Source organism: Penaeus chinensis, chromosome 22, assembly GCF_019202785.1.
Source record: "Penaeus chinensis breed Huanghai No. 1 chromosome 22, ASM1920278v2, whole genome shotgun sequence".
Classification (NCBI taxonomy): Eukaryota; Metazoa; Arthropoda; class Malacostraca; order Decapoda; family Penaeidae; genus Penaeus; species Penaeus chinensis.
Genome location: NC_061840.1, coordinates 4,332,868 through 4,352,867, shown reverse-complemented (window position 1 = coordinate 4,352,867; position 20,000 = coordinate 4,332,868). Strand labels below are relative to the sequence as shown.

The window sequence follows — 20,000 nt, the reverse complement described above, 5'->3', positions numbered from 1 at the left end:
CGGGCTGTACTTGTTTTCATGTTTGGGATTGTTTTCTATCTGTTGTCTTTTTTTCTTTCTTTCTTTTTTTTTTTACCTGTATTCCTCTTTTCCTTTCCCCCCTCCCATTTCTCTTCCTCTTTTTTTTTTTATCTGTTTGTTTCTCTCTTTCGCTTTCTTTCTTTCTTTCTATCTCTCTTTCTTTCTTTCTCTTTCTTCTTCTTCCTCTCTCTCCTTTCTTCTCCCCCTTCCCCCCTCCTCCCCCCTCCCCTCCCCCTCCTCCCCATCCCCTTCCCCCTCCTCCCCCATCCCCCTCCCTCCTCCCCTCCCCTCCCTCCTCCCCTCCTCCTCTCCCCCTCCCCCTCCCCCTCCCCCTCCCCCTCCCCCTCCCCCTTTCCCTCTTTCGCAAATCCCCAACCTACAGAATCCGTCTCATGACCCCCCTTTATTACAGCCACAAGACCGAAGTCCCAGTCATGGTTGAGGCGCCTTTGGTGGAGATCGTAGCCGTGAGCGAGTCCTTCACGCCCATGTCGGGAGGTGGAGACGCCCGTAGATGCCGCCCCGACGCCGCAGATTTTGTCTCGACTCGTCTATCCTTCATGTCCTCAGGCTCCTTCGGATCAGGACAATGTGTAAGGACTTTTGGCTGTTGTGGGAAGTTGTGTTGGCCATTCCAGGGCTCTTGGTTGTGTATAGGCAGCCTTTGCGTGACATGTTGTGGTTTGTGTGTAATGGCTTGGATTGCTTGGTTTGGATTTTTATATTTTATTTGGTTTTCTGTTTTCCTGGCTTCTCTCATTTCTTCTCATTTTCCTAATGTTTTTCGCTCCTTCTCCATATATAATGTATTTCTTACACTTATCGTTTTATCTCTCACTCTTCTCATCCTCCCTCCCTCTTCTTCTTCCTCCACCCACCCCTCTTCGTTCCTCCCTATCAAAACAAACCCCCCCTCCCTATTACTCCTTCCTCCTCATCACTTCTCCTTCCCCATTACTCCCCCTTCCTATTACTCCCCTCTTCCTATTACTCCCACCTTCCTATTACTCCACCCTTCCTATTACTCCACCCTTCCTATTACTCCACCCTTCCTATTACTCCCTCCTTCCCATTACCCCCCCCCCCCTCCCCAGAACGCAGGAGGACCCCCGCTGGGCGCCTGGCTGTGGCCGAGCGGACCCCGTCGGCGCCTCCGTCGTATGGGACCTGAACGCCTGCGACCTGAGGAAGGCGGGAGCCGAGGAAGGCCGCTGGGACGCAAGGCGCGACGAGGCGGAGTTTCTCGGCGAAGGAGGATGCGCGTGCCACTGCAAAGGGCAGGGGATCTTCGCCCTCCTGCTGGTGCGGAAGGCCAGGAAGGTGAGTCGCCTCTGAGGGGAAAAGGGAGGGGAAGAGTGGGGAAGGAAGGGATGGGGAGAGGAAGAGAGATAGATAGAGGAGGGAAGAAAAGGTTATGTTCAATATTATATATATAAATAGATGCATATCCATCCATCTATTCGCCCATGTGTATTTATACATTTATATATATCTACATATATCTTTGTATTAGTATCCATATATCTGTAGCTATCTATATCTAAGTGTATGTTTATCTGTCAAAACACACAAATAGTTTTATATCTACATCTATCTATCTATACATATTCCTACTGTATCCAATGTACACACGGTAAAATAAGTATCGGTGCACAGTATACACGAATCATTATGACACAACGGCCAGTGAAAAGTAGTGGCTGACTTAATAGACGTTGGTAGCCCTGCTGTCAAAAGCATGTCATAGATCACCAGAATATTATATACAATAGTAAATACCTTTTGTAGCATCACCGATACCCCTAATGCACTTTGATGCCTCCTCAAACTTATTTGCCTTTTACGCGCACTTTACTGGAACCTGTTGAAACCTCTTGCCACTAGCTTGATACAAAGAGGCACAATCGGGCCAGTCAGTCAGAGCACACTAAATGGGTAAAATATGGGTAAAATATGAAGTCAATAATTAGCGTCTCTGAAACGACTGTCCGCGTCATGATGTGGTATTAAATTCATACTGTACTGCTATGATATAACCTTACAGACTCAAAAACATCAAAGGAAAGGTTGTGTGTCTTAATTTGTTGATATATTACATGCACTAAAACGAGTAAATACATGTGATTAGTAGACTTACCCAGTTGTGTGAGATTCATTCTTACTCGCGATGGATACAGTGATGTAAATCTGGCTGAATCTGAGCATTTGAAAGTTTCCACAGCCTTGCGGTGTATATTAGCAGTGGAATTCACACAGTAGTCAAATGCTTTTTTTTTCATGTGAAGTTTCCTTAATATTTACTTCTAATTAAAGATCATGTCAGCATATTAAGTACTTTATTGGTTTTCTTCAGACTTTTTTTTAGAAAGATAAAAAAGCTTTGATGATCCCTGTTTTGTAGGGACCACGAACCAACATCAAACAATATTTCAAAGTGTTGGGGGTGTTGGAAAGTTACAAAAAAGGCCTTAAGTGTTTCGAAGGCCTGTTTTAGGATTGGAGTTAAGAAACAATTGCTGAGTGGTTCGAATCCACAAGCCACAGCCAGGCATACTAACCCTCCTGAATCATCACTGCTTTTTACCCCAACTCGCCTTCGATCACAGGAGCCCTCGCCCGCCTGGGACGCGAACCTCATGACGGGCATCAGCTGCGTGGTGGCGCTGGTGGTGCTTGCCCTGTGCCTGGTCCTGCTGCTGCCCCGCGCCGCGCACTCGTCCACGCAGCTGCAGCTCCTCAAGTGCCTGGCCCTGGCCGCCGTCAACGCGATCTTCGCAGCCTACGCACTCTTTCCTGTGGCCAAGGTACGAATGCTGCTGATTTTTTATTTTTTTTTAATTATTAATCTTTTTTTTTTTTTTTTTTACGTTATTTACTTTGTGTGCGTGCTTGTGCGCCTGCTTGAATGCCTGTGCGTGTGGGCGTGTATGCGTGTGCCTTTGGTAAAAGATATGTGATTTATCCGTGCTTTCTGTGTCGCAGACTGGATAGCGATATTTATCAAGCGAATGGAAGGCTAAAATTGTTAGGGTTAAGAAAAACAACAGCTGAACCCCAGTTGTGAAATGTAGGTTTTCAACCGTAGACTATTTTTTTTTTTGGGGGGGGGACGTGCATTTAAAATGTGGTTTATTTGTGTTTTCTGATTAAAACTAAAAATGTAAAACACCGGTTCTAATACCACAGTTTGTTTGTGGATATTTATCTTCGTGAAGGGACGGGCACTTGTGTGTCACTTCCGTGGTCGTGCGTGTGTGTATGCATGGGGTTTATTCGTTTTCTTTCGTAGAGAGAGAGAGCAAGAGCGAAACTTCGATCCAGAACCAGGAGTGAAATACGGGGTTTTGACGTAGCGTTTATTTGGCTTCATTTATTTCCTCCACTGCCAATGTTATTGCAATATTTATCAATCAAAAGATGGTAAAAACAAGTGTTATTACGAGTTAAGAGAAACAATATGGGATCTATATGTGATTTATTCATGCCTTCTATGTTGTTGACACTATAGCAACATTTATCAAACGAAAAAAATAGGTTCAAATAGGTTCAAATAGGTTCAAAGCAAGTCTTATTACGATTAAAAGAAAAAAAAACGAATTCAGCGCTGATAGTGTTTTTTCCTAGTTTAGATCTCTTTCCCAAACGTGTTTTTCCTTCATAAAAATCCATTGTTGGTGTCTATGCCATAAAGTATTGCAGTATTTGTCAAAAGCAAGAAAATCACAGATCAAGAGAGACACTTGGAGCCAGTATGTGAAGTGAAAAGTGTTTATTTGGCCGTAGAGTTCGCCAACGTTTCCCATTCCTGCTTGGGTGTTTTCCCTTTTTCTTTTTCTTTTTTGTGTGTGTATGTATTTTATTTTTGTTTTCTGTACCGTAGTTAGTGTAGCAGTGTTTATAAAGGGAACTAGTAAAAAGTTGAATGATGTCTAACTTCGGTTGTGAAATGTGGGGTTTAGACCGTAGATACATTGGGCGTTTTTTTTTTTTTTTTTTTTTTTTAAATACAGATGAAAATTGATAACTGCCTATAGATATGAGGATAAAGTACTCACACAAAATTCTCGGACAAATAACACAGATCGATACAAAATGGAAACGAAGAAAAGAGAAGAGAAAATGTATGCTATAATGAGCTTTTTGGTTGTTCATGAATTGTCACCTGTTTGCAGACAGATTACGCCGGGGTCATGGCTGCCTTGGCTTCTTCCCTGGTTTTGTGTCTCGGCGTAGGCGTGTGCCAACAGATGGCGCTGCACCAACACTTGGCTATAGCCCCCATGCACCACGCGTCCGTCTCACCCACGCGGATATGCATCTTCATTGTATTTTGTGAGTATAATGACGCGTGCGTGAGTATGTGTGTGTATGTATGTATGTATGTATGTATGTATGTATGTATGTATATATATAAGTGTGTGTACATATGTATATATATATGTGTACATATGTATACACATACCTATACATATACATGTGTGTGTATATGCATATGTATATATATGTATGTTTATACATATAAATGTATATGTTTATACATATATATGTATATATAAATATATATGTAAACACATACATATACATGTGTATATACGTATACATGTGTATATGTATATGTATATCTATATAGATATATACATATATATACACATATATATACATATATAGATATTCATATATTTATATATACTTATATATATACACATGTGTATATATATGTATATGCATGTGTTATGTATGTATATATGTATATATATGCATATATATACACCTATATACATATGTATACACATATATGTATATACATATAGGTGTATATATACATATATGTATGTTTCTATATATTTATACATATAATTATATGTATATGTGTATGTATGCATATATGGATATATCTATACATATGTATTTATATGTATATATGAGTATATATGTATATATACATATGTATATATATGTATATATACATATGTATATATATGTATATATATGCATATGTATATGTGGGTATATATATCTGCATATATATGTATATGTATATGTATATATTCATATACATATATGTACGTCTATATATACATAATTATGCATGTACATATATACACTTGTATTTGCATATATATATGCATAAACATGTACATATACATACATATATGTATGTATATATATGTATCTGTATGTACATGTTTATGCATATATATATATATATATATATATATATATATATATATATATATATATGCATAAACATGTACATACATACACATATATATACATACATATATGTATGTATATATGTGTGGCTATATGCATATATATATATATATATATATATATATATATATATATATATATATATATATATATATATATATATATACTCATATATTTATACACACATACATATGTGTGTATATGTATTTGTATTTTTATATGTATATTTATATATACATGTATATGTATATATACGTATATTTATACATATATATACATAAATACATATATATATATACATGTGTATATAATATGTATATATACATATATTTATATATGTGTATATATACATATATACATACATGTACACATATACACATATACACATATATACATATGTATATACATATACATATATAATCCCGTAGTGAGGCAAAAGTAGAACCCCGTAAAACAAGTCACAACATAATAAATCCGTGACCCTCTGCCCGACAGTGATCTCCACCATGTCCGGCACCATTGTCTGGACGATACACCACATCAAGCAGTACCCGCTGTCCACCCCCTGGCTTCCCTTGGGCAACGCCTGGGGCATGACAGCTTTGGTGGCAGGGTTCCTCATTGCTGTGACGTTGCTGTGGGGCGTCCTGGTGCTGCACAACATGATGCAGCTGGCCACGCTCAGGGCCAACACCCCGCAGCACAAGGGAGCTGTTCTTATGTAAGTGTGTGTGTGTGTGTGTGTGTGTGTGTGTGTGTGTGTGTGTGTGTGTGTGTGTGTGTGTGTGTGTGTGTATGTGTATGTGTATGTGTATGTGTATGTGTATGTGTATGTGTATGTGTATGTGTATGTGTATGTGTATGTGTATGTGTATGTGTATGTGTATGTGTATGTGTATGTGTATGTGTATGTGTGTGTGTGTGTGTGTGTGTGTGTTCGCGCGCTATTATTATTATTATTATTATTGTTATTGTTGCCACGTGCTTATGCGTGCGTGCACAGACGAGTAATACGCGCCTACTTACAATTTAATCTGGTGATCCCTTTGTTCTTCAGACGAGGGTTGATGCGTCAGCTGGTGGTGGTTGCCGTGGGCGAGTGGCTAATGGTGACCGCCAGCTTTGGTCACCAGCATGCTTTTGGGAGATATTTCTTTGGTCTCAGTGCCGTCATTCAGGTAACGATTTTGGTGCTTGGATTTTTCTCTTTCTTTCCCTACAAATTCATAAATTCGAATGCGAAATCTCATGAATGATAAAATAAACTTACAAAACCCGGATATAATAGCAATGCACTACCGTTTTCCGTAGAGCGTGGTAATGCTTCTAGCGTCCGTGTTTGGAAGCCATGACGTCACGGCCCTGCAGTGTTGTAGTGGGGCAGCTCTCGCTGACCAGAACAGCCCTGGAGGTAGGTGTTCTTGCCCTGTCACTTGCATTTATCGAGCGTCATCAGGTTAGATAATATGTGCCGTTTTTTCTTAAAATCGTTATGTGTTTAGGTGATATTTTTTTTTAAAGGCATTTACGTCCTTCGTACCTATACGGACTTTTAACCCAACTAGCGCGGGTGGCAAGAATACAGTGCCATTCCCACTGTAATAAACGTTCACCCTATTTTGTTTACATATAGATGGCTCTACAAGTGCTTAGTCGCCAAGGAATCAGTTATTAGTCTTGCTTATCTCACCTATTTACCCTTTTCCTTGATATTTTTAAAGCTTCATTTCTATTATCTTATTAATGTTTATTGTTATTAATATTTTGATAACAATTAAATAATCATAATATCAATAGGAATGGTAAAAGACATTTTCCTGCAAATTCAAGGAATGGGGGAACCAGGCGCAGTCACTAGATTCTTTGCTGGCTGAGCACACATGAAGCCATCGGTATGTAACAAAATTACAGAAATAAACAGGGGACAGTATATAAGCCCGCAGGCATTGGGCTAAAGCGCATGTCAGGTTATTTAGATTTCTATTACACCGTTACATTTGGTGAATAGTTAGTTCTCTTTATTAGTCTTGTCCCAGAAGTCTTCTTGTTTAAATTGTGAACTTCAGAGCGTGAGGACGGCGCCGACGACATGGCCGGGACGGAGGGCTGCATAGGTACCCTCATGGCGTGCCGCGGACCCTCCTACACAGGCGTCTCCGTGCACAACGCCAACATCCTCCGGGAGGACGATTCCACTGAGTTTCGTGCCCGAGGGGGATCCTTCTGGTCGCAGACGACGACTACCTTGGCGCTGTCTGAAACCGGCGAAGTCCTACCCTCGCCCTCGGATCTCCCGATGGTCAGGGACCCCTTCGGCCTCGAGGGCAGAGCAAGGCTACCCCTCTACGCCCGCCAGGGCTCCGGCCTCCACACGGCCAGGAACCTCTTTCTCAGAGGAACGGACTTACTCCACGGTGAAGACTCTTCCAGACGGACCCAGGACACGCTCCTCAGTGCCTCTTCGCTCTTGGCCCAGACAGAGGGCAGGCTCCCTGTAGGACTCAAGAGGAACCTTTCCTACAGTTCTCACCAGCCCATCATCCACGAGTTTCCGCTGGAGATGTACCAGGGAAGCCCGAAGAAGGGCCGCGACTCCAGCGGGAGGTACCTGGACATGACGGGGTCGAAGCACAAGAGGAATGGGGCCTCCCCCGCGGACGGCAGCGGGCGGCCGGTCGCATCGAGGGTCAGGAGGAGTTACGTAAATGTGAAGGACGAGCCGGTGCGCCAGCCGGGGCTGCCAACGACCCAGGGGCACCAAGTACATCCCGAGGATAAGAAGACTACGAAAAGTTACGTCAATATAACCGAAGATGAGGAAGGAGGAAGAGAAAGTGGAAGAACAGGAGGAGGAGGAGGAGAAAGTGGAAGAACAGGAGGAGGAGAAGGAGAAAGTGGAAGAACAGGAGGAGGAGGAGAAGGAGAAGGAGACGAACAAGCCAAGACCAAACACCACTACTTGCCCATGACCGTCCATCCGCACAGAATGGTTATACTCCATTCCCCCATAACACCCGATAGTGACGTTAATAGCAATAAAGCAGTTAACATCCAAATAGACGATAAAGTACAAATCAATAAGGAACAACAAGAAATGGCAGGCGATGACGTGGATGATAATAGTAGCTCAAGAGAAAGCCTCAAAACTGAAGAAGTAGAAGCAGCCAACAGTAGACCAGACCAGGCTGAACCGGACGTGCCGCAAGCATCCCCAACCCCGACGGAATCCACAGACAGCCCGAAGTCGCGCCAGAGCTTCATACGTGAATCGCCTGTTATATTCCAGACGGTTGGGCACTGCGAGAACGACCTCTTCCATGCGCCTCTAGAAAACAACTCCCCTTATTGCAATGGTGCAAACAGAACAGCATTCACTTGCCTGCACGCGTGCGGGGAAGCGGGCAACAGTGTGGTGTTCATACTGCCCAGTCCCTGTTGCCACGAGCAGGGCGTCCACACCGCCCACCAGTCCCCACAAAACGCGAAAGTCTCGCCTCGCAGGAAACAGGAGGCGTCGCCCCCTTGCCAGAAACACAACACCCTGACGCCCCATAGGCACCACGGCGTCCCAAAGAACCCAAGCGAGAACCACGCGACGTTGGACTCTCATTACAAAAGAAGTGATTCGCGAGGAACCGCCTCCCCGGCCGAAGACGGCGAGGGAGAACCCGAGAACCATGAAGAGAACCAAGAGACAGACGACTTGCTCCTCTCGTTGGTTCCCCTCGATTTGGAGAACGACGACGAAATCTCTCCCGACACACAGGACTGCCTGCCAGTACTGACCAGGAAACCGAGAAACACGGCTTTGTGACTTGTAAACAGAGGTACAAGTGCCATTTCCTTCTGGCTTGTTTAAGAGTCGGATATATTTTAATGGTGAGTTAGTGAGTGTGTGAATGAATCTGCATTTGCCTAGTAAAAGACTAATATATATAAGTATTATATAAACATAGTTAATATATTCAAATGACCATCTTCAGACTCAGAATGAGTCTGAATAATAATCTTAATTTATTATTTTCCCCGGTTTTTGTTGCTTCTTTTGTTTAAATATTTTAGTTTTTTATTTGTTACGTATTGAGTTCGTATTTTGTCTTTACTTGTATTCCCCTTCATTGTTTACATATTTAAATTAATTTTCTTTCCGTTTGTTTTTCTTTACATTTCCATTATTTTTTTTCTAATTTCTTTTTTATTTGCCTTTTCCCCCTTCTCTTCTGCCGATCTTGTTCTCCGTTTTACCATCATGGTTTTCGTTTTCTTCTCTACACTTATGTATTGTGTTGTGTTGATGTACATATATTTTTATATATTCCAATTTCTTTTTGTTTTCAAATTATTAACTTTTTTGCATTTTTTATCGTGTACTGACCGTTCAGTATATTTTATTCTTTGCTCCTTTGTTCGTTTTAGTGAGGTTGACTTCCATGAGTGATATCGAATCTACAAATGTCTGTTTTTGTTCAGAACCGAAATGTCCTACAACTACATTGCTTTCTGAATGGCTAAAATATACCACGTTAGTGCAGTAATATAGTAATATTTTTTATGGATATTTTTATGGGAAAAGACTAATGCGCTGTAGATGATAACAATATAACAATGATGATAATAATGGTAATAATAATAATTGTAATGTCTCAGGATATTTTATAACACAATGAAGTTGAGTGTATTTTGTGTTGTTACATTGGTGGTGATATTGTATGTGTGTATATAGATGATATATTATAGAACCTTTTTTATTGATTATTTTGGTGTTGATCATTTTAATATTGGTATTGTGATACTTTTTAAAAATGTCTTTTCTCATTTTCTTTTGATTTATTGTTCTTGCGTTTTTTTTTTTTTTTTTTCTCTCAATAGGTTTACGAAAGAATTTGTTCTTATTTTCCCATCTGCAAATCTGCTTGTTTGTATTTTATAAGTGTTGATGAAGAAAAATTATCTTAAAGTTGGTAATTTGAAGTCGAGTGTTTTACTGACTCCCCCCCCCCCCTCACCCCGAAAAAAATGTTTGTAATTACATATAGCTTATAAGATGGTTCAAAAATTATTTTTTTTTTAATGAAATGGAGGTTGCCGCAAGATGTGAGACTCAAGATAACGTTTTCTCGGCTGTTGCTGGAATTTCCTCTGGCACGTGCAGTGGAGAAAATCCTGTTCGGCTTAATTGAGCGTCCAGCACAGGAGGTTCCCATTTAGTTAATGGTTAAAAGCAAAATAAATGTGCTAGACATCTAAGGCCATGTAGCACTATAGAAAAGCAAAGGGTAGTGAAGGGTGGTTAGTTGCTAAAGCTGGGGAAAGGAAGTGACGAGTGAATGGGTTAAGGTCGAGTTAGGTAAAGGGGCTAGATCAAATGAAGGATATGTAAGAAAGATTACCATCTGTTATACAAGGTTATAAAGTGGGGGTAAAAATCCGTGGCTGGAACACATGAGAAACGTGGTTGGTGTGATGTGGATAGCGGTGTAGCGTGCTAGAGTACCTGCCTGTTCATTGCCAGGGATTCCAACGTGGCTAGGCACCCAGCAAAATCTTATAGTTTTATGGCATGTGGACAGGTAGAACAACCAGTTCTGGATGTTACTAACAAGTAGGTTGCTCGAGTGTATCGACTTTATGAGAGTTAATGAGTAATTGGAGTCAGTAAAAAATATTGAAAGAGGAAGAAGGGAGTATATGTGTTTTAAGGCAAAAAGAAGTGCATACAGTTCTGGAGTAAGGACACTGGATTCAGGAGGGAGGGGGTATTTGAAAGTGCGAGTTGGGAAACTTACTGTGAAATCAGAAACGGAAGTGGATTTGAAGCTATCAGTATAAACATGAATACTGGAGGAATGAATGGAGACATGGCCAAGGAAGTGAGTAAGGACAGAAGGGAATATATTTGATTTTGGTGGGCCAGGGAAAACAGGAGCAAATACAGGGAAAAGGTATAAGCATGGAGGGACAGAATGGACAGAGAACGGAAGAACTGTCGGATATTGGGAAAAGGGGAATGGGAAAGGAGAGTATCCATGCGAATGGAGAAAGGAGTAGGCAAACGTGGAGAAGAAACAAAGGTAGGCAGTAGGGATCGTGGGATAGTTTAGTCAGGGAAAGTTGGTGGAATCGAGCTTAGCATCGGAGAGAGAGAAGGGTACGGCGTCGAGAGACAAATGGCATTCGAGACTCGGTGTACAGGTTCTCAACTGGAGAGGAGCACCTAGGGCTAAGCGAAGATCGCAGTGGTGTATTGTATCAAGATGGGCAAGGAGAGAGGTTGAGGCAGAGGAGTTGACATGGCATCCATAATCGAGAGTGGAGAGGATCAAGGTAACATGAATATGGAGGAAAGTTTTGCGAGCTGAGCCCCAGGAAATATTGGGACAGAGTTTGTATGATTCGGAGACGGCGGAGAGCTTTTTCTTTAATGTAAATGATGTGGTCTCGCCAGGACAATTTGGAGTCAAAAATAATACCTAGGAATTTGCCAGAGGAACGGTATTGGAGTGGAGTGGAGTGCCATGTAAGAAGAGAAGTTTGATGGTCTTAATAGGAGAAATGTGTGGAGAAAGGGGAGAACCACTACTGACCTGGATGGAATTGTCACCCAGTTCATTAGCGACTTGGAGAGAATCAGAGATGAATTAATCTCCAATATGGAGGATGGGGCTAGATGGGGGGGGTATTTGCCTGATAGTTTATGGATACGGCACCAAACAGTTGAGATAGATGCTGATCTAATTAAGGAAACAATTTCACTAGCTTTTTTTTTTTTTTTTTTTTTTTTTTTGCTTTGTTCCGGATTGAACGACGAAGACAGGTGATTGCTCTTTTAAAGGAGATAAGGGCTGATAGTTGATTAGGGGTGCCTCGTTTGTAGCAGTAACTGTTCCAGGCTGCACGTTTTAAGCGAAGAACTTTAGTGCAATCGGAATTCCACATGGAGACAGAGAAACAGAGAGGGAGACGGAGAGGGAGACGGAGAGGGAGACGGAGAGGGAGAGGGAGACGGAGAGGGAGACGGAGAGGGAGACGGAGAGGGAGACGGAGAGGGAGACGGAGAGGGAGACGGAGAGGGAGACGGAGAGGGAGACGGAGAGGGAGAGACAGAGACCGAGAGAGAGATGAAGATGATGGGGGGACACACACACATGCACGCGCACGCCCCCACACGCACGTAATATGAATACAGGAAAAACAAGAAAACACTGAAAATGTAGTACTTTTATTGTTCTCCATTTATGAACAATTAAATAAAAGCCACACACAAAAAAAAATCATTTTGTAAGCTGAAGTGATTTTAAGCTTTCACTGATGTTTCCCTAAAAAGATCTGGTTAAAAAATAAAAATTTGCTCCAATTGAATATCTACAACTCAAAATAAAAAAAGAATACACAATTGAACTACTGCAGTTCATTGCCAAAAACGAAAAGATAAAAATAAGGAAGAAAAAAATAATAAAAACAGCACTTTCCAAAACTTTCTTTTTACAATTTGTGTTTTATTTTTTTAACTACAAACTTACCTGGCTTAACCTAATGACCAGCACACCACTACTTTCATAGCTACTTATAGCACATCACTGGTGTGGTATTAATCCAGTTCTCTTACAACATTAGAAAAAAAAAATAGTTTTCCTTAAAAATCCATAAAAAATGTTTTCTAGTCCAGAACTTCTTTTCACACATGGAAAGTGCATCCAGGAGAATAATTCCTAAGCTAGAGGTTATACAAGCTTTATTTTCCTGTTAAGACAGTGCTTGTGGAAAGAGAAGAAAGGAAAATTTACTTCTTAATGTGAAAATTTCCATTAAAGGAAAATAAATAAATAAATAAAAATCTTGTCATTAACAGCTTTCATTCGTACCTCGAAAATAGAAGTATAAACACAAGGGATAAGAACAAATAAATAAATAAAATAAAAATAAAAGCCGACGGGTTCCTGAATCAAAGGAACTCTTAGATGGGCTTCCTCAGGCTCAAAAAAACAAATAACCTGGATGCACTTTGACCTCTTACTAAATCTAGACCTTCCATTCGCTTGAGCACACACAAATACTGGGTAATAGAGGCTCGTACATTGAAGAGAACCTTGAGGAAAAAAAAAAAAAGATCACCAATGTTACATAAAGTCTGACACAATAACATCTCCATGGAAGAAACATTTCAGAATATATTAATGAAAATACTATAGTTCCACATTTATTACCAAGTTGTAAATGGCAAGTACTATAAATGCTAGAAGTCTATCTGGCATTACTCTTCACATATCAAAAATATAATCAACAAACACATACCTATATATTTCATCAATTCCATCCAATAGGAATTAAAGAGATAATCAAGTTATAAGATTTTTTTTTCTTTTCATTTTTTGAATGGTAAGTGTTGATGCCAATTTGCAAGAAATGCAAATCAACTAATATTCCTTCTACAGTTCTCATGTTGAGATCTGACATGTGGCAATACTATTCAATACCATAAGTTACAATCAAGACTTAAGATCATCAACTTTGAAATACTGTTACTCTTTTATCCAAATAAACTTCTGTCATCACAAAATGTTTACAGTTCATCAGCCATGAACAGGTCACATTGAACAAACATTTAACTGTTATTTATTGTTATTTATCGACCAAACCCTGAACATCAAAGGTACAACCAAGTTGGTCAAGCTTCAGAATAACACAGACATGGCATTTACACACAGCCAAATCCCTACTGATAAGGCATCTTCCTCAATATGCGGCTAAATGCCTTATAATAAAAAAGAAATAAAAATGAAAGAAAAAAAGGAATGGTTCATTACTTTCTCTTTTTCTTTCTATTCTTCTCCTTTTTCCTCTAACAAAACAGATAGAATTCATCCATAATTATTGTTGTTATTTCACATTGGTTGAAAAAAAAAAAAAAAAAAAAAGATGACTGATTGGTTTTACATTTTCTTCTTTGTTTGAACTGTTGTCAGGGTTAAAATACGAGACCCCCATTCCAAGGTACCGGAACTGGGATGTCTTAAGATATGTTATGAGCACCATAGATAATCCCAGGAGATAAATTTTGGCTGGTTTCTTCCTTGCCAAAGTTCCTTGTGGTGGGGAATGGAGACAGTCGACACAAAAATTACAGTACAGTGATGCCACGTTATGACTTCATGACCACTATGCATTTCCTATAAGTGTACAAGCAATCCATGAATATGAAATAGTTTTTATTTTCTTATCCAAGCAAACAAAGTATTCCTATTTCTTTCCATCTTGACCTCTTTTAACCTAATGGTGCCAGGTAATCTCACTTGTCTACTGTTGTTTTGTTTTGTGAATTTTGTTTGCACAAAGATGCACCACAAATGATCAGCCTCCAAAGAGCTAATTAGTAAGCTTATGAACCATCAGCCTATTTCCCTTTTCCTTGTGTTGTGGCGGAAAATATAATTTTGTAATGCTATTAATATTATTGTTGTTGACACTATGATTATTATAATGTGAATAATTACAATATAATAGGAATAATTTTTTTTTTTTTTTTTCAGAAATCAAGGAAAAGGGTAAAAAGGTGAGCTAGGTAGGACTAGTAATTGACTCCTTGGTGATTAAGCACTTGGGGAGCCATCTACGTATCACGACAATCAATTAACAAAAAGAGCCAGTGAACATGGCATATATTCTTGCCATTCTGTCAACAATAGGTTAAAGAGGACAAAGCTCATGTATTCTTTATATAAGTACTCGCATGTATGTGCAATGGTGTGTTGCAAAGACACACAAACGTTCATGCTGGTAACACACACTCATACATACATGCTTGCACACACATGCACGCGCACGCACGCACGCACGCACGCACGCACACAGACGCACACAGACACACACACACACACACACAGACACACAGACAGACACACACACAGAGACAGACACACACACACAGAGACAGACACACACACACACACACACACACACACACACACACACACACACACACACACACACACACACACACACACACACACACACACACACACACACACATACACACATATATATATGCACATGCTCTCACACTCACTCATACACATACGCATACCCATTCGCACACGCACACACGAAAAAAAAAAAGTTAAAAGACAAATCATGGTTTGCTTAGATGAGAGCCCTGACACTAATACCAAGTAAGCTGTATCAGATAACTCCATTTTACCACAAGTAGTTAAGAGAGAGAACATATATCAGTGATGAAACTGATACGAGTACAATGAAGAATGAGGGTGAATTCTGGAAGGCCTCGAAGAGAATGCATGCTGGCTATTTAAGACTGGAGAGAATTGTCATACTGAATTGTGTTCACCTGCAATTTGCTGTTATCAAGTGCTTTTGAATGTAGTATGAATGATGACAAAGTCTGGCATGAAATGGTGCCGATTTTGATTTCTGAAAGTATATCTTACTTAAAAAAGAATAGAAATCTGGGATTTACACCCAAGCATGCATGTCATGTGTATATTTACTCACTGACTCACTTCTCACACACAATAATTACACTTACATGTGGTACATGAACTTTACTTCATGTTAGATACAGAAAAAAGAAAGAATAATGGCATAACCAGCCCACAAGTTTAGTAGGATATACATAGTCAAGACTCTAAATCAAGCCTAATGATCATCATCTCATCCCCCTCCTATAACACAGTACACATATGAGGCTTGGTGGTGAGGGTTGGGAGGGGAATTAACTACAGTCCTCTTGTCCCGAAAGCAGTCAACAAGGCCTTCGATAAAACAATCACATAATCAATCACGTTATCCCAACAAAACCAAAGAAAATTTTTAAAATCACAATGTGCACAGCAGTAAAAAAAATTAGCTTCATGTCTATGTTGTCTCTGCACTTTGTTTGGCTTTTCTTTTCTTTTCAATTTCACTCTGTTTCAAAAGTCTACAACTTCATCAGTTACAGAAAACAAACAATATAATATGAAAACAAAATCAAAATAATACTCTGGAAAAAAAAAAATCATATCAACTATATTACAAAAATACTAATAACATAGTGCCAGCTTCACACTACACAGGAACATATATGATCTCTAAATACAGCAATTATTTAGGAGATTTTTTTTTAATTTATTTTTTCCTTTTATCTTCGGCATTGCTCACTTGTCGCAGCTAGATAAAAAAAAAGAGAAAAGAAAAAAAAAAAGCTATTGTGAAGAGAGACAGTAATGTTGCACCCTCTCCAGAAGCGGCCCTTAACACAGAACACAGACACCAAATACACACCCTCTCCTGGACTCTAGAATAAACTCAAATCAATGACTGACAAATAAAAAACAAAAGACAAAATATAATAATAATAAAAATTATAATAACAATTAAAAATCATCATATCAACATTTCAGACATTTGTCATGTAGTTAAAGACACTAAATTGAAAGTTAAGTCTGGAGGGACAAATGCTCAGGTGTCCTGGGCTTAATACCTGATTTGTAACATTCTTCTTTCTGTCCGTTTATACACATGTAATGAACACACATTACAGAAGTAACATCACCAGTCTGTCACTGTGTCAGACATGCCAGAGGAACACGAAGCACTCGAGCTTTGGGAACACACTTTTCCCACTAGAGTGAGCAGGATATGTCGACCTCCAACCAACGCAACAATTCCTCAAGCACTGACGCTCCACTCTATCTCTTCTTCCATTTGTTAAATGACTTCACTGAAGTTGACACTACTTCAAATCTCTAGCATGATCTAGCATTGGCACCAATTTTAACTATATTTATGCCCCTACTCTAGGTCATGCCAAGTTAGATTGTCGCAGCTGTGTGAGTCGTTTGAGTGCCTCTTGGAATGTGGGTCTACGTTTGCAGTTCTCGTTCCATGCCTGAAGGAGAAAAAATAATCAGGTGATACAGTGCACTAGATTAAACTATCATACAACTGACATAGAAAAGCAACCATTCAAAAATTTAAATGACATACATAACCTTACTTCCTTTTCAAACATATATGTAAAGAAAAACTCTTTTCAGCCCTGACTTACATCCTTCATGAGCTGGTAAACTTCCGGAGGGCAGAGGTCAGGTGCCTCCATGCGGTAACCTTTTTCGACATGTTTCATCACATCTGCTAGTGGCTGTAGGAAGAGAGGGAGACAGAGGTGAAGAAAAGATAAAATTAAAGAAATTCTGATACTGATAAATGTAAATGAAAGAAAAACAAATGACATTCTTCCAATTTTTTGCTATGTAATGAAAATCTAATTTAGCAACTACTAATACATGTACATCTTCTATTATATATGGAGTGAAAATATGTTACCTATTCTGAAAGTACCACATATTTTCTCATGTCAATGAACCCTTTAGATCCAGGTGACTTGACCGTCATGTCATGAAAAAATTTGGCTAAGGGACATGAATATGCCATTATGAAAAAATTTGGCTGAGGGTTGATTGACAGGAATATGCCTTCATGAGAACTTTGGCTCAAGGCTGGTGTGACTGGAACAACTTGCCACAAGTGCACAAAGCTCTTGAATGGTCATTAGACTGAGTGGACATTTAATAGAGCTCTTGCATTATTTTCCTTAGTAAACGAGTGTGGACAGTACCATCCGTGAGCCATGACTGGAAGAGTATTCCATGCTCAGGACCTTATTCCTCCCTGCTATGACCAGCAGTGCTGGGTGTATTACAGAAAATTGAATATCACAAAAATCTTTAATGACACATATAAAAAAGTTACTTATTGTTATTGCAAAGGGGAACCAAGGAGTCTTGATATTGCACACAAGTTTTTGTGAGTCCCACTTACAAACCACACACCCTGAGAGTTGCCAATCAATCCTTGGATTTTGAGTGACATGCAGACAGCAAATCACCCAGATACATGGGTAATGGAAAAAAAAAAATAAATAAATAAAATAAAATAATTAAATATATAATAATCAGAGAACCTAAACATGAAAATACTTACAATTCGAGGGTAAGGAACTCTACCAAAAGAGTAAATCTCCCACAGAAGAATTCCAAAAGACCACATATCAGATTTGTTTGAAAATTTCTGGAAGCAAAAGCAAATGATTTACAGTTATTCACAAAAGTTGGTATTTTTCACCAAATTAATCATATTGGTTTCACAGTCCAACATACTATACTTTTAAATTAAGATGAAGGAAAACCATAATAAATCATTCACTACATTATTATCATTATCATTACCATTTATATGATTCCCACTACAACTGACAACACTTTTTATGAACACACAATTATACATTTTTATAGGTGATTACTCTCACTAAAGACACAATCTCTTAAAACTTATAATTCTATTATTTCCTTTATGATGTAATTTTATATTCCATAAAGCATATATATCTACTTTTGTTTTTTGACAACTTATTACCTCAATAAAACTAAGGTAAGAGAGAGAGAGAGAGAGAAAGGGAGAGAGAGAGAGAAAGGGAGAGAGAGAGAGAAAGGGAGAGAGAGAGAGGGGGAAAGAGAGAGAGAGAAAGGGAGAGAGAGAGAGAGGGGGAAAGAGAGAGAGAGAAAGAGAGAGAATAGCTTACACTCTGTCTGAGAGCCTCAGGTGCTGTCCACTTGATGGGGAACTTTCCACCATCCAGTTTAAGCTTCATTTCCTGGGCCAGGCCAAAGTCGCAAACCTTGGCCACACCTTCCTCGCTGATGAGCACATTGCGGGCAGCCAGGTCACGGTGGACCACCTTCTGGGACTCCAAGTAAGCCATACCACTACATGTGTCGCTGCAGAAGGGAAGGCTTTATTTGTAGTTTACCTTCAACTTGTGATTTTTGTTGCCAGTTTTTTCTATAGAGAATGGTTATTCTATTCTAGTTACATGTGTTTCACAAAACACATATAAATTAACTTCCTTAACTCTTTCTCTCTGGAATCTTAAAATCCTGGATTTCTATTTCTTTCTACCCTCATGTAATTCATTGAAGAAATTAAAAGCAATTTATTGGGAAATATATTAAAAGCTGGTCTAAGAAAGTTGAATATGTTAGCTCCAATGACTATATGACTCTCCTAGATATAAAGGCTTAAAATGCATAGTAATCTTTAGACTTCACCTGAAAACCTGAGCCATATCAACAGCCTCCCTTACATATGCCAAAACAATCACAAAAGAAATATCTATCAGACAAAAACACAAGTCACAAACAATCACTTACACATTACCATGTAAAATTCTTCAAAGGTAAATAAATCATAAAAACTACATCACAAAGAATTAATACAAAACTTACCAAGCAAAGTTTATCTGATCTCTTTTGGAAACATGAAACCTGCCCCTGGAACGCAGGTAATCCACGAGGGATCCTTTGCTCATGAACTCTGTCACCAGCAGGATGCAAGAGTCCTCAAACACCAGTCCCAAGAGGTTCACTAGGTTGTTGTGCTTCAGACTCCTGTAGAAGAAATCAGAGGTTAAATATCAAAGAAAACACTGCCGATAAAAAAGAATGCCATTTTTTTGTTGGTCTAACAGATAATGCTTATGGTCGTTTTTGGAATATTGGTGTGAATATTTGCCAAAATACTGGGACAAAAATTATAGCAATAACCATGATTTTTTATTAAACTGACACTGATAACAACAGAAAAGCTAGTAATCACACAAGATCAACAACAATTCTAAAAAAAATAATGAAAAAAAATAATAATAATTTTTATTATCACATAAAACCAACTCAACTTCCACTGCCCTTCACACCCCAACACCATCCCTGCCT

General features: G+C 39.3%; 2 protein-coding genes across 2 annotated transcripts in view; one reads left to right on the top strand and one right to left on the bottom strand.

Annotated features, from left to right (window-relative positions):
* Positions 1-10,206, top strand: part of LOC125036821 — a 24,147-nt gene extending 13,941 nt beyond the window's left edge. Inside the window, exons 13-20 of the mRNA XM_047629688.1 lie at positions 434-614; positions 1,123-1,341; positions 2,628-2,825; positions 4,194-4,353; positions 5,731-5,956; positions 6,293-6,413; positions 6,547-6,646; positions 7,302-10,206. Coding sequence (XP_047485644.1) covers positions 434-614; positions 1,123-1,341; positions 2,628-2,825; positions 4,194-4,353; positions 5,731-5,956; positions 6,293-6,413; positions 6,547-6,646; positions 7,302-9,049 — 2,953 coding nt within the window. The 3' untranslated portion in view covers positions 9,050-10,206. The remainder of the gene's footprint in view (positions 1-433; positions 615-1,122; positions 1,342-2,627; positions 2,826-4,193; positions 4,354-5,730; positions 5,957-6,292; positions 6,414-6,546; positions 6,647-7,301) is intronic.
* A 5,570-nt stretch (positions 10,207-15,776) lies between these two features.
* LOC125036835 (tyrosine-protein kinase CSK-like) overlaps positions 15,777-20,000 on the bottom strand; it is a gene marked incomplete in the record, with an annotated part of 124,308 nt that continues 120,084 nt past the window's right edge. Inside the window, 5 exon segments of the mRNA XM_047629704.1 lie at positions 15,777-17,119; positions 17,279-17,371; positions 18,214-18,300; positions 18,812-19,007; positions 19,515-19,676. Of these exon segments, the coding sequence (XP_047485660.1) occupies positions 17,033-17,119; positions 17,279-17,371; positions 18,214-18,300; positions 18,812-19,007; positions 19,515-19,676 (625 nt within the window).